The sequence below is a fragment of the Tenrec ecaudatus genome, chromosome 2 (assembly GCF_050624435.1).
Source record: "Tenrec ecaudatus isolate mTenEca1 chromosome 2, mTenEca1.hap1, whole genome shotgun sequence".
Classification (NCBI taxonomy): domain Eukaryota; kingdom Metazoa; phylum Chordata; class Mammalia; order Afrosoricida; family Tenrecidae; genus Tenrec; species Tenrec ecaudatus.
This window is the reverse complement of record NC_134531.1, coordinates 40,993,763-41,006,597: the sequence shown is the minus strand read 5'-3', so window position 1 is coordinate 41,006,597 and position 12,835 is coordinate 40,993,763. Positions and strand designations below refer to the sequence as shown.

Genomic DNA, 12,835 nt, shown 5'->3' with positions numbered 1-12,835 from the left:
GTTCTTCTGCCTCAGGATCATGAGTTCATTGGATCAGTTCTTTCCATGTGCTTTCCAATTTTATCTCTTTTCCATCCTCCCGACAGGGAGGGCTTTTAGACCCCAGTCTCTACTCAGCAATATGGGATTTAGAATATTGCCCCCAGACAGTTGTGCTAATTGACCCAAATATCCCTTGAGTCAGGTCCAATAACTCAGTTATGCCCAAGAAGTTTTCATAACTTTGCTTGGACCCCCTATCCATGGATATATTTGCTTTGCAGTCAGTGTAAATACTCATGTACAAATATTTTCTAGCAAATTGATGTATATATATTTGTGGATATAACAATATGTATCTCTTTTTCCTTTAACTCTTGCTCTTCTCCGTGTCTTCATTTGCTTTCATTTTTTGCTGATCTCCCTCTTAATATACATTACCGTCCCTTACATACAGGCGGATGCATTTCTACCTTCTAGCCCAGAACCGACATGCCTTCCCCTTCCACCTTGGGTAACTATCAAATCATGTTTCTGTTAATGTGAAGACATTTCTTTACATGTTACAGTAAATTAATACAATATTTCTTTGTGTGTGTGTGTGTGTGTGATGGACTAATTTTGACCCAGCGTAATGTTCTACAGTTTCATCCATTTGGTGAGGCTCTTCACAGATTCAGTGCGTTCTTTAACACTGGCTAGTGTTCCTTTGGCCGGGGTGTGCCATCCTTCCACTGATGGGCCTTTAGGTTGTTCTCATCTTTTTGCTGTTGGGAATGATGCTGTGATGAACATGGGTGTGCATACACTTCTGTGTCTGAGCTCTGTTTTTCTATGGTATATACCTACTGCTTGTTGCTGAACCAAGTGATATTTCTATTTTATGACTTTTTTTAGACAGTGCCATTATCATTTTCTATAGTGTTTGCATCATTTTACAGTTCCATACGGACTTATTTTTAAGTTTATAATTTCTTTTTTTTTAATTAGGGGATCGTATAACTCTTATCCATACACACATCAATTGTGTCAAGCACATTTGTGCATTCATTGCCCTCATCATTCTGAAAACATTTGCTCTCCACCTAAGCCCCTGGCATCAGCTCCTCATGTTTCCCTCTCCCTCCCCCCTCCCTCATGAACCCTTGATAATTTGTAAATTATTATTTTGTCATATCTTGCCCTGCCCAATGTCTCCCTTCACCCACTTTTCTGTTGTCCGCCCCCCAGGGAGGAGGTCACATGTTCCTTGTAATCGGTTCCCCCTTTCCAACCCACCCTTCCTCTACCCTAACAGTATCGTTACTCACACCACTGGTCCTGAAGGGATCATCTGCCCTGGATTCCCTGTGTTTCCAGCTCCTATTTGTACCAGTGTACATTCTCTGGTCTAGCCAGACTTGCAAGGTAGAATTGGGACCAGGATAGTGATGGGGGTGGGGGGAGCATTTAGGAACTAGAGAGAGTTGTATTTTTCATCGTTGCTACACTGCACCCTGACTGGCTTCATCTCCTCCCTGAGACCCTTCCATAAGGGGTGTCCAGTGGCCTACAAATGGGCTTTGGGTCTCCACTCTGCACTCCCCCTCATTCACTGAGATAAGATTTTTTTGTTCTTTGATACCTGATACCTGATTCCTCAACACCTCATGATTACACAGGCTGGTGTGCTTCTTCCATGTGGGCTTTGTTGCTTCTGAGCTAGATGGCCGCTTGTTTACCTTCAAGCCTTTAATACCCCAGATGCTATATCTTTTTTTTTAAAAACATTTTATTAGGGGCTCATACAACTCTTATCAAAATCCATACATATACATACATCAATTGTATAAAGCACATCTGTACATTCTTTGCCCTAATCATTTTCAAAGCATTTGCTCTCCACTTAAGCCTTTTGCATCAGGTCCTCTTTTCTTTCCCTTCCCTTCCTGCTACCCCCTCCCTTATGAGCCCTTGGTAAATTATAGATTATTATTTTGTCATATCTTGCCCTATCCAGAGTCTCCCTTCACCCCTTTCTTTGTTGTCCGTCCCCCAGGGAGGAGGTCACATGTAGATCCTTGTAATCAGTTCCCCCTTTCCAAACCACTCACTCTGTACTCTCCCAGTATCTCCCCTCACCCACTGGTCCTGAAGGTATCATCCACTCTGGATTCCCTGTGCCTCCAGCTCCTATCTGCACCAGTGTACAACCTCTGCTCTATCCAGACTTGCAAGGTAGAATTCGGATCATGGTAGTTGGGCGGGGGGGGGGGGGGAAGTATACAGGATCTGGGGGAAAGCTGTATTCTTCATCGGTGCTACATCGCACTCTGACTGACTTCTCCTCGCCTAGACCCCTCTGTGAGGGGATCTCCAGTGGCCGACAAATGGGCTTTGGTTCTCCACTCTGCGCTTTGTGACTTTGTACATGGTCAGGTGGTAGACTAGACTCACCATCTTATGCACTGTTGGTTGCTCTGCCAGTATCTTGGCCAGAAACAAAGCAAAGATGAAATACACAACGATTCTAAGAGCCGAGATCAACACAGACAGCCAAGTTTAGATGTATAATGGGTGGAAAAGCCAAATGTCGCTCCAGTGTCGTCAGAAACATTTCCAAGTCAACGAATGACTTCCTAGATCTGACTTGTTTCCTGGACATGTAGGCTTGAGGAATTTAAAGATACATAGAACTATTGAAAGAAAATGGAATGAAATTACTTTCATGATTATTCTGTTATTATGATTTTATAGATTATATTTATATAGATTATATATTTATTGTATGTTTGATGAGAATTTATCAAAGGGACTGCTTTGAAAGGAGCAGGAAGGATTCAGGGAAAGCAACTTGAGTAGTGAAGACCATGGGGTTAGTACAGAAGAGCATTGTAGCCACCAGACATTGGCCAGAAGGAGTGAAGGGCGCGGGGGGCTGTTGTCAGGGCCTGGGAGAAGACTAGAGAGAGGGTTAGCTAAGGGCGGGTGGGTACAGGGAGGGGGGGGGGTTCTCTTGATGCCTTCATTGACAGATTCCAGGCAGAAGCGGAGAGTAGGTGAGACCCTTGGTTCTGTGTACCTAGGCCAACCAGCCACTGCACAAGGAAGGATGGAGGAGAAGATCGGAGAATGGATGTGCAGGACCAGACAGAAAATATCCAAGCACTGATTCCTCTACCCCACTACTTTTTATTGGAGATAGAAGAAAACTGGAGTTGAGCAAGCTTAAGCAAATCTTCAGGAGCTATTATTGGTATTTAAAGATACTATGAACCATGATGTTTTTTAAGTGCTTGGAGTGTAGCAGTGAATAAAACATTCCAAGATCCTTGCCTTCCTGTGGTGTCTATTCTAGTGGGCAGAGGGAGATAAGATGGGAGCATGTCCGTAGGTGTAGGCAAGAAATAAAACTCACAGCACATGGAACCCAGGAACCGGATTGAGGATAGAGATAACACAAGGGTAGGGGTAAGGGGGAGAAGGTGGGAGGGAGGGGGGCACAGATCACAATGAATGGCACATAACCACACACCCCCAGCCAGGGGAAGAACAACAGAAACCAGAGGGGAAAGGAGACAGCGGTCAGTGTGAGATTTGAAAATAATTAATAGTCTGCAATTTATCAAGGTGCCACAAGGGCTGGGGGAGAGGGGAGGGAAGGAAACAAAAGAGGAACTGATCCCAAGGGCTCAATGGAAAGTAAACGTCTAGAAATGAGCGGTGGAATATATGTGCGGATATGTCGGATACAATTGATTTGTGGATTGTAACAAGAGTTGTAAGAGCCCCTCCATAAAATGATTTTATGTGTGTATATATATATATATGTATATATATATATATATGAAATGGTTAACATTAAACAAAAAGCCCAAAAAAGAAACTGTAAGCATAACAAGTGACTCTTCCAGCATGTTAGATGGTCACAGGTGTTGTGGAAAGCTAAAAAGGAGAGCAAGAAACAGTAGGAGCATGAACGCAGAGGGGCAGATTTAAGATCATCAGGTAGGGCTCAGAGAAGTGACTTTTGAGCAGAGGCTTAGAGGAAGGGAGGGCGTCTGAATTATCTAGAGCTGCAGTAACAGAAGTGCCACAAGTGAGTGACTTCAGGAAGCACATTTACTATCTCACCGCGTAGGAAGCTAGTTGTTTGAATTCAGGTGCCAGTTGTAGGGAGGCTTTCTCTCTGTCGATTCTAAGGGGAAATCTTCTCTGGTCACGTCTGTGTCGTGACTCCTGGTGATCTATCGATCTGCCATGTGGCATCTACCCTCCTGTCGCTACTTGCCTCTCTGTACTAAGTTTGACTTAAAGCACATTCTATACTGTTATATCGCAGCATGAATGTGGGTGTGCAGGAATCTACAGGTGAGCCTGCTCTGGCTTGGGAGGAAACGCGTGCTCTCAGGACGGTGGCTCAGAAGATGACACTGGAAGAAGTGGGAGAGAAGTAGAAAAAAAGTATTATAATGAAACAAAAGTACAAAAATTTTGGGGGGGAGTATAAATAAAAGCGCTTGTAGGTGGGAATCCTTGCTCCTCTGGTAGCGTCATTGCATGGGGGAAGTGGGGTACACAGGGTGGGGTGGGGGCAGGGAAGGAGAGCCACCAGAGAATAGAGCAGGAAAGAAGGCTGAAGAGAGAAAGTGAGCTTGGCTACTGATTGTGTTTGTTCTAGCTGTGCACACGGTCTGCTATCTACCAAGGCCCCCAGAGGTCAAGTGAGGTAAGGGGTTTGGCTAGGTTGCTTCAAGGGACACAAACATGTTGGCAACACTGGGAAGGAGTGACGCTCAGAGAAGCAGCTCCTGCTGCTGCTCAGTGGTAAAGGGAGGCTGCCAGCAGACCTTGCTGAGCACTCACTTTAAGACGCTTAGGTATATACTTAGCTTTTGAGTTGAATTTCTCACTGCTAAGAAGGGCAGGATAATCCCTCCTAGTAGAAACTCTCCAGTACTTGCTGTCCTTGCTATTTGGTGGCCATATTTGAAGCTTTAGTGATTTGGAGACCTCTGGTGGACAAGAGGTTTTTCCCGTCCCGGGAAATTCTCCACAGTATTCTAATTCTAAGGCATGCTCATGAAAGTACTTAAATGATTTAGGCTTAGCTTTCTTTTGAAACAGCCGTAGCTGTTTCACTGACAGCCATGCTGAGTGGGAGAGATGGCCTTGGCGAATGTGGCCTGAGCTGTTGAGTCATGCGCCATGTCTGTCCTGACTGGTGGAAGTAAGAGGCTTGACAAGGGCACATTCCGAGAATCAGGGGAGGGATTGAACTTGCTTGGCCATGTGGGAGGAGTGTGAGCATGAGCAGCATAGTGACCGCGGGTGCAGAGACTGCGTTGTCATACGTAGGTGCAAAGGCAGGTGCAGAGACTGCGTTGTCATACGTAGGTGCAAAGGCGGGTGCAGAGACTGCGTTGTCATACGTAGGTGCAAAGGCGGGTGCAGAGACTGCGTTGTCATACGTAGGTGCAAAGGCAGGTGCAGAGACTGCGTTGTCATACGTAGGTGCAAAGGCGGGTGCAGAGACTGCGTTGTCATACGTAAGTGCAAAGGCAGGTGCAGAGACTGCGTTGTCATACGTAGGTGCAAAGGCAGGTGCAGAGACTGCGTTGTCATACGTAGGTGCAAAGGCGGGTGCAGAGACTGCGTTGTCATACGTAGGTGCAAAGGCGGGTGCAGAGACTGCGTTGTCATACGTAGGTGCAAAGGCGGGTGCAGAGACTGCGTTGTCATACGTAGGTGCAAAGGCGGGTGCAGAGACTGCGTTGTCATACGTAGGTGCAAAGGCGGGTGCAGAGACTGCGTTGTCATACGTAGGTGCAAAGGCGGGTGCAGAGACTGCGTTGTCATACGTAGGTGCAAAGGCGGGTGCAGAGACTGCGTTGTCATACGTAGGTGCAAAGGCGGGTGCAGAGACTGCGTTGTCATACGTAGGTGCATAGGCGGGTGCAGAGACTGCGTTGTCATACGTAGGTGCAAAGGCGGGTGCAGAGACTGCGTTGTCATACGTAGGTGCAAAGGCGGGTGCAGAGACTGCGTTGTCATACGTAGGTGCAAAGGCGGGTGCAGAGACTGCGTTGTCATACGTAGGTGCAAAGGCGGGTGCAGAGACTGCGTTGTCATACGTAGGTGCAAAGGCGGGTGCAGAGACTGCGTTGTCATACGTAGGTGCAAAGGCAGGTGCAGAGACTGCGTTGTCATACGTAGGTGCAAAGGCGGGTGCAGAGACTGCGTTGTCATACGTAAGTGCAAAGGTGTAGTACCCGACGCTGTGTTCAAGGCCTTGTGTCCCCAGGAGGCCTGGCTTATGTTAGTGGCCTTTGTAGTGGTTTGTCCAGCACATGGATAGCATTTCCCCATGGAGTGATGGGCATGGTAAAAGAGGCCTATGCCTTGGTTAGGGACCAGAAAAAATGCTTGATTATAAAATAGTCTATTATAATTTGGTTTCATATTTCACAGATACTGATCATTTATTTTAATAGGGACTATGACAGTGTTCGGGGAGAGTATCCCTGACTTTTTTTTTTTTTTTAGTACAGAAAGAGCTCTCGAGCCACGTCTCCCTTTGGCGTCTACGCTGCTTGGGACGGTGCGGTTGCTATTGCATTTAAAGATGCTTTCGGCAAAGTGTAGGGTCCATCCATAGCTTCACCTTCTAGCCCAGGATCCGTTTGAAGCATTAGAGAGAGGAAAAAGTATGGGATACGACTGAAACATTAACATAGATTTAAAAACTGGCTTTGATATTCACTGCACGAGACTATATGCTTTTTGAACTTGACTTTCCTTGACTGTAAAATAAGAAAGCAATCGCCACTCTACAGGTTTCTTGTGGTGGAAGGTAGGACTAAGATACTGTGTGCGTTAAATGCTTAGAGAAGTTTTTTTTTTTCTCTACACTGGTAACATTTTACTTCTATTTGACAGAGGGTATTTATATACGAGTATGTATATTTACTTTCGCTGCAAATCTGTCCATGAATGTGGTGGAGTATACAGGGGACAACGTTATGAAAACTTGTTAGATATAACCGAACCCCTGGAGGAATGAGTCACTGGGCCTGGAGGGTCAGGAATAGCCTTGGTCAGGATTAGGCAGTTCGATTGGCACTGACATAGCTGATAAAGACAATGTTCTTCATCCTACTTTGGTGGGTAAGTTACTGGGATCCTGAAAGCTCGTGAGTAACAATCCAAGGTACAGCGATGGGTTCCTTCCCTGTCCAGTACATACATGGACCACAAAAACATCAGTCTCTGCAACCTGAAGACCAGAAGAACTAGGCAATGCCCTACTTCCACCACCGAACGCTTTGCAAAGGATCACACTAGAAGGTCCTGGAAAGAGTGAGGGGAAAATGTAGAACAGAACTCAGAGCCATAAAAAAGACAAGCTGGCTGGTCAGAGAGAGACTGCTCGGACCTCAAGACTATGGCCTTTAGTTTTCAGATGTGCGACTGAGCTCACCTCTATGTTAGAAAGATGACTGTTTAAATCAAAAGTATAGCATTTACCCACGGACAAAGCTCAGAGGGTTCAGGAAAGAGGGAGGCGTGGAGACAGGAAATACAGGGAGGAAGTGGGAAAAGTGAGTGTACATTAGGAAATACAGGGAGGAAGTGGGAAAAGTGAGTGTACATTAGGAAATACAGGGAGGAAGTGGGAAAAGTGAGTGTACATTAGGAAATACAGGGAGGAAGAGGGATAAGTGAGTGTACATTAGGAAATACAGGGAGGAAGAGGGATAAGTGAATGTACATTAGGAAATACAGGGAGGAAGAGGGATAAGTGAGTGTACATTAGGAAATACAGGGAGGAAGTGGGATAAGTGAGTGTACATTAGGAAATACAGGGAGGAAGTGGGAAAAGTGAGTGTACATTAGGAAATACAGGGAGGAAGTGGGAAGAGTGAGTGTACATTAGGAAATACAGGGAGGAAGTGGGAAGAGTGAGTGCACATTAGGAAATACAGGGAGGAAGTGGGAAGAGTGAGTGTACATTAGGAAATACAGGGAGGAAGTGGGATAAGTGAGTGTACATTAGGAAATACAGGGAGGAAGTGGGATAAGTGAGTGTACATTAGGAAATACAGGGAGGAAGTGGGATAAGTGAGTGTACATTAGGAAATACAGGGAGGAAGTGGGAAGAGTGAGTGTACATTAGGAAATACAGGGAGGAAGTGGGATAAGTGAGTGTACATTAGGAAATACAGGGAGGAAGTGGGATAAGTGAGTGTACATTAGGAAATACAGGGAGGAAGTGGGAAGAGTGAGTGTACATTGGGTGAGCTGAATCAGAATGTGTATGAAATTGTCGATGTAATCCTAAGATCTGCTCACTAAATCTTCACCTAATTCGCAGTAAAAAGCTTAAAAATGTAAATGACAGTAGAGTTCATTTCCTTGATTGTAAGCTGCCTTAATTTTCCTTCTAGGGTTGACAACTTTGGCCTGGGCCTTTTACTTCAATCCAAGCAGATAAAACGCATGGTTTCTTCTTATGTGGGAGAAAATGCAGAATTTGAGCGTCAATACTTAGCTGGTGAATTAGAAGTGGAGCTGACACCTCAGGTGAGATGATTTTCTGATGCTAGAAAAACTACTTTTGATTAGTTTACGTACCATAATCCTAACTTATGTGAATTCAAAAAAATTCTCTAGAAATGCCTTTGTGCAAGGTATATCCGGCAACGAGGGAGCTGCGCTGGCACACCAGGACATTTTGTTTGTAGGTCAGACCCGTTGCTTTGTAAGAGGGTGTGTAAGGCCAGGTTGACTGGAGAAACAACGCAGACACCACTATGTGTGTAAGAGAGAATTCTCCATCAAGAAGTAACTATGCGTCAATAAAACATCACAGCCAAGTGCAGATCAAGTCCATAAGATCGATATGCACCCATAAGTTCAGCATTCCTCTCCAGACTCACACAGCACATGCAATGACGTGGAATGCAGGAGGATCACCAGCTGGTGGGTGGAAAGTCCTGTGCGTCCAATGGCGGTGGGCGCATCTCCAGGGCTCTGACTGCCATCGGCGCGGCTCCATGTGGCTTGTCCACAGGGACTTGAAGCAGAAAGAGAGAAGCCTGCTTCTTCCAGTGGCAGGATCAGGAGAGAGAAGTCCCCAGAGTCCTTATGAGAAGGTCATGCCCACAAGAGGCGGCATCAGGCTGTGACGTGATTGACAGGCTAGGCTGCACCCCTTCACGCTGTATTGAATTGACACTAGCTTCTATCACTACCGCAGAGGGTTGGTTTCTGCCACTGTACAGAGACAGCAGATACTTCTGGTAACACTATCTAGGCGACAGGCTACGTTTTAAAGTTTGGCTTTACAGTGCATATTGTGATGGGCGTTTCCAAGAGGAGTTGCTGAAATGCTTCCAAAAGCCCCGATAGAGGCTCTGGACCACAGAATGTTTGGAAGGGAGGCTTTTGTGACTGGTGAGGTCTTGCTCGCTCTCCTCTTACATTTTGGGAGGTCAAGCTCGTAGTAGTTACAGCAGCGCCACTGCTGTTCTGCTTCTAACCTCCGAGTCCAGGGCCCCAACGGACTTATTTTGGGACACGGAAGTAGCAAGCTCCCACCGTTTTTTTAATATTAGCTCCCGAGTGAAGAGTTTGTGTGAGGCCTTTTGAGTAAATTTTATTTGTATATTTGGTAGTGAAATCACAGTATATGTTCATCTAAAGGGCTCCCGGTCGTGTAGTGGGTGCGCGCTGGGCTGCTCACCAGGTCAGCGGTTCTACCTCACCAGCTGAGAGAGAGAAAGATGAGGCTGTCTACTCCTGTAGAGTTAACAGTCTCAGACGCCCACACCGGTGCCCCTACGCGGTCCTATGGGGTCGCTGTGCATCTGATCGACTCCAGAGCAGCGAGTTTCTTTTGTTTTGTTTTCTTTTGGGCCTCCCAGCCTACAGGAACCCTGGTAGTGCAGGATTTACGTTCTCACCTGCTGACCTAAAGCTTGGAGCTCAAACATCCACTGCGAGGAGCACCTGGAAATCTACAGGCAGAAAGGCGACAGACAGACAAGAAAGCTGCCCGGAGAAGTTCTGCTCTGTCACACGAGGTTGCTATGAGTTACAGTTGACTCAGTGTTACACAACAACAACAACATCATCAACAACAACATAAACCAGTGTCAAGAATGTACTTGAGAGAATCGTTTTTCTGACTTGAGACCTCATAACATTTCTCACTATTAGACCTGGGTGTTCGGCAGCATTTGTCCACTCCATGCTTGGTCTCTATCCAGTTTCCGTTTGAGGTATTTTGGAGGGAAAATCTTTTACGCTTCACAATATAGGTCACGATATCCTCTCCTGAGTGGTTGTGGGCTAATGAATGTGAGCTTTTCAGTTACCCTTTGTTTCTCTGGAATGGCGTCTTATTTTGTCAGAGGTCATAAGCATGGGAGAACGTCCGCATCATTATCACTCTTTATGTTCTTTCTTTACCCTCAAACAGGCCAGTGTCCTGCTCTCCAACCTGGTGCCTCATAAACACACCCTGACCCTGGCAGCTTGCTTTGCAGCCTCAGAGTTGGGGAGGGCGGTGTTGGCGAAGGCATAGAAGGTGGCTAGAAGCTCAGTGAGTCCTGAGCAAGACCTGCCTGCGAAACTGCTCAGCTTTCGTGCTTTTGTCAAATTAGAAAACGAAGGAGTGAAGTATTCAGGGAGGGCAGGATTGAAAAATACTTTAAACTAGGGGGTATTTGTTTGGTTGTTTCAGTTACTTAATTTTTAGAAACTGTTAATAACAAACTGTATCCCTAACACAAAGTAGACCTATCCCTCTCTGTTACAGCGGCTAGAGAGCGAGTCCTCTGGGAGGTTTTCTTACATGTCACAAGTCTTTCCCAAGAATATCCCAGCGACCTTCAGGTTCTTAATCTTCCCTTTAAGTTAAGTGTTTCACTTGGTTAAATGAAACTTTCAACCAGCTGAAATGAGTTATTCAAATTTCTGCACCAACAACTAATGCCAAAATGAGGAAATTGAATTTTTTTCCTAACCCGAAACTGAACATTTTTTTACCAACTTCTGCAGTCTTGAATTGATTAAACATGCAATAAAAAATTGATGATTGCTGGTTCTTGGAATGCAATAACTGGAAACAAAGAGGAAGGCTTAGTATTTGGAAAATAAGGCTTTGGGGGTACAAGTGGTGCTGGGCATCGCATGGTCGAATTATGCAAGTTCAAGGGCTCCTCCATTGCAAATGCGACTTTGCCAGATGGAATATATAGTAAACAAACTGACTGCATCCATGGAAAGAGATGCTAGAGAAGCTCCGAATCATCAGTCAGAACAAGGCCAGGGATCAGCTGTAGAACAGCCCATCAATTGCTAATATGCAAGTTCTATTTGAAACTGATGAAAATTCGAACAAGTTTACAACAGCCAAAGTGCAACCCGGAGTACCTCCCACCTGAATTCATGGACCATCTCCAGCTCAGATTTGACATATTGAACCCTAATGATTGAAAACCAGATAAATGGTGGAATGATATCAGAAACTTCATATATGAAGAATAATCCTGATGCCACATTCTTATTTATATACTATAGTTTCTTATTAACAACCTGTGATATGCAGATGGCACAACCTTGCTTGCTGAAAGTGAGGAGACTTGAAGCACTTGCTGATCAAGATCGGGGATTGCTGCCTCCAGTGTGGATCACCACTCAGTGTCAAGAAAACCCAAATCCTCACACCTGGATCAATACATCAACATCATGCTAACTGTCGAAAAGATGGGAGTTGTCCGGGGTTTCCTCTTGCTTGGATCCACAGCCAGTGCTCCTGGAAGGAGCAAAGCAAAGACGTCTTGCATCAGGTAAAGCTGCGTCACAAGACCTCTCTAAAGTGTGGAAAAGCACGGAGGCTACTTGAGCACTGAGGTGCACCTGACCCAAGTGATAGCAGTTTCAATCGCTTCCGCTGTGTGCGAAAGCAGGGCATTGACTAAATCAATCAGCGCGTGTGAGCTGTGGAGCTGGCAGCGACTATTGAAAGTGCCGCGGCCTGCCAAAAGAACAGATAGCTCTGTCTTGGGAGAAGTACAGCCAGAATGCTCCTTAAGGGCAAGAATAGTGAGACTTCGTCTCACGTACTACTTTGGGCATGTCATCAGGAAGGACCCACCCCCGGAGAAAGACATCATGCTTGGTAAGGTGCAGGGACAACGAAAAAGGGGAAGGCCCTCAACAAGGTGCATTGGCACGTGGCTGAACAACGGGCTCGGGCGTGAGACCAGCTGTGACTGTTTCCTTCTGTTGCCTAGAGTGGCTAGGGAGAACCAACGCAACGACACCCAATAATTAGGACACGGGCGGGAAGAAAGCGATACAGGAAGAAAATGACAAACGAAAAATATAGGAAGAAACGACCAAGATAGATGTTGCAGAATAGTCTGCAACTTTCAAAATGTGGACCAGTTGTAGTGAGAAGAAGAAATAATGAAGTAAAAGGCAGGCTTCACGAGAAATAGTGAAGTATAGTTAGAGACTGCGCAAAGACCGAGAGTTAGAAAACCAAAAAGAAAGAAGATGCTTCAGTCCACAGAACTGCAGAAAACAGTCAAGCCTCAAATTCAACACTGAAGCATTCTATGGACAAAATGCTGAATGATTCTCACTCTCGGCCATCGAGTCCATTCTGACTCATGGCGGCCCAATAGGACAGGATAGACTGCCCCTGTGGGTTTTCAAGACTACAACTGTTTCCGGGAGTAGAAAGCCTCATCTCTTCCCACAGAGCAACTGGTGGCTTCAAACTGCGAACCTTGCAGTTAGCAGCCCATCAGTCACCACTACACCACCAGGATTCCTTATCGAACAATACAGAAAGCCTCTAAAC

The 12,835-nt window shown here is 45.7% G+C and overlaps 1 protein-coding gene across 2 annotated transcripts in view; it reads left to right on the top strand.

Moving 5' to 3' along the window:
- OXCT1 (3-oxoacid CoA-transferase 1) overlaps positions 1–12,835 on the top strand; it is a 172,482-nt gene that overhangs the window by 20,846 nt on the left and 138,801 nt on the right. For both annotated transcript variants that reach the window (XM_075540976.1, XM_075540975.1), the window contains exon 4: positions 8,406–8,541. In XM_075540976.1, the coding sequence (XP_075397091.1) occupies positions 8,406–8,541 (136 nt within the window). The remainder of the gene's footprint in view (positions 1–8,405; positions 8,542–12,835) is intronic.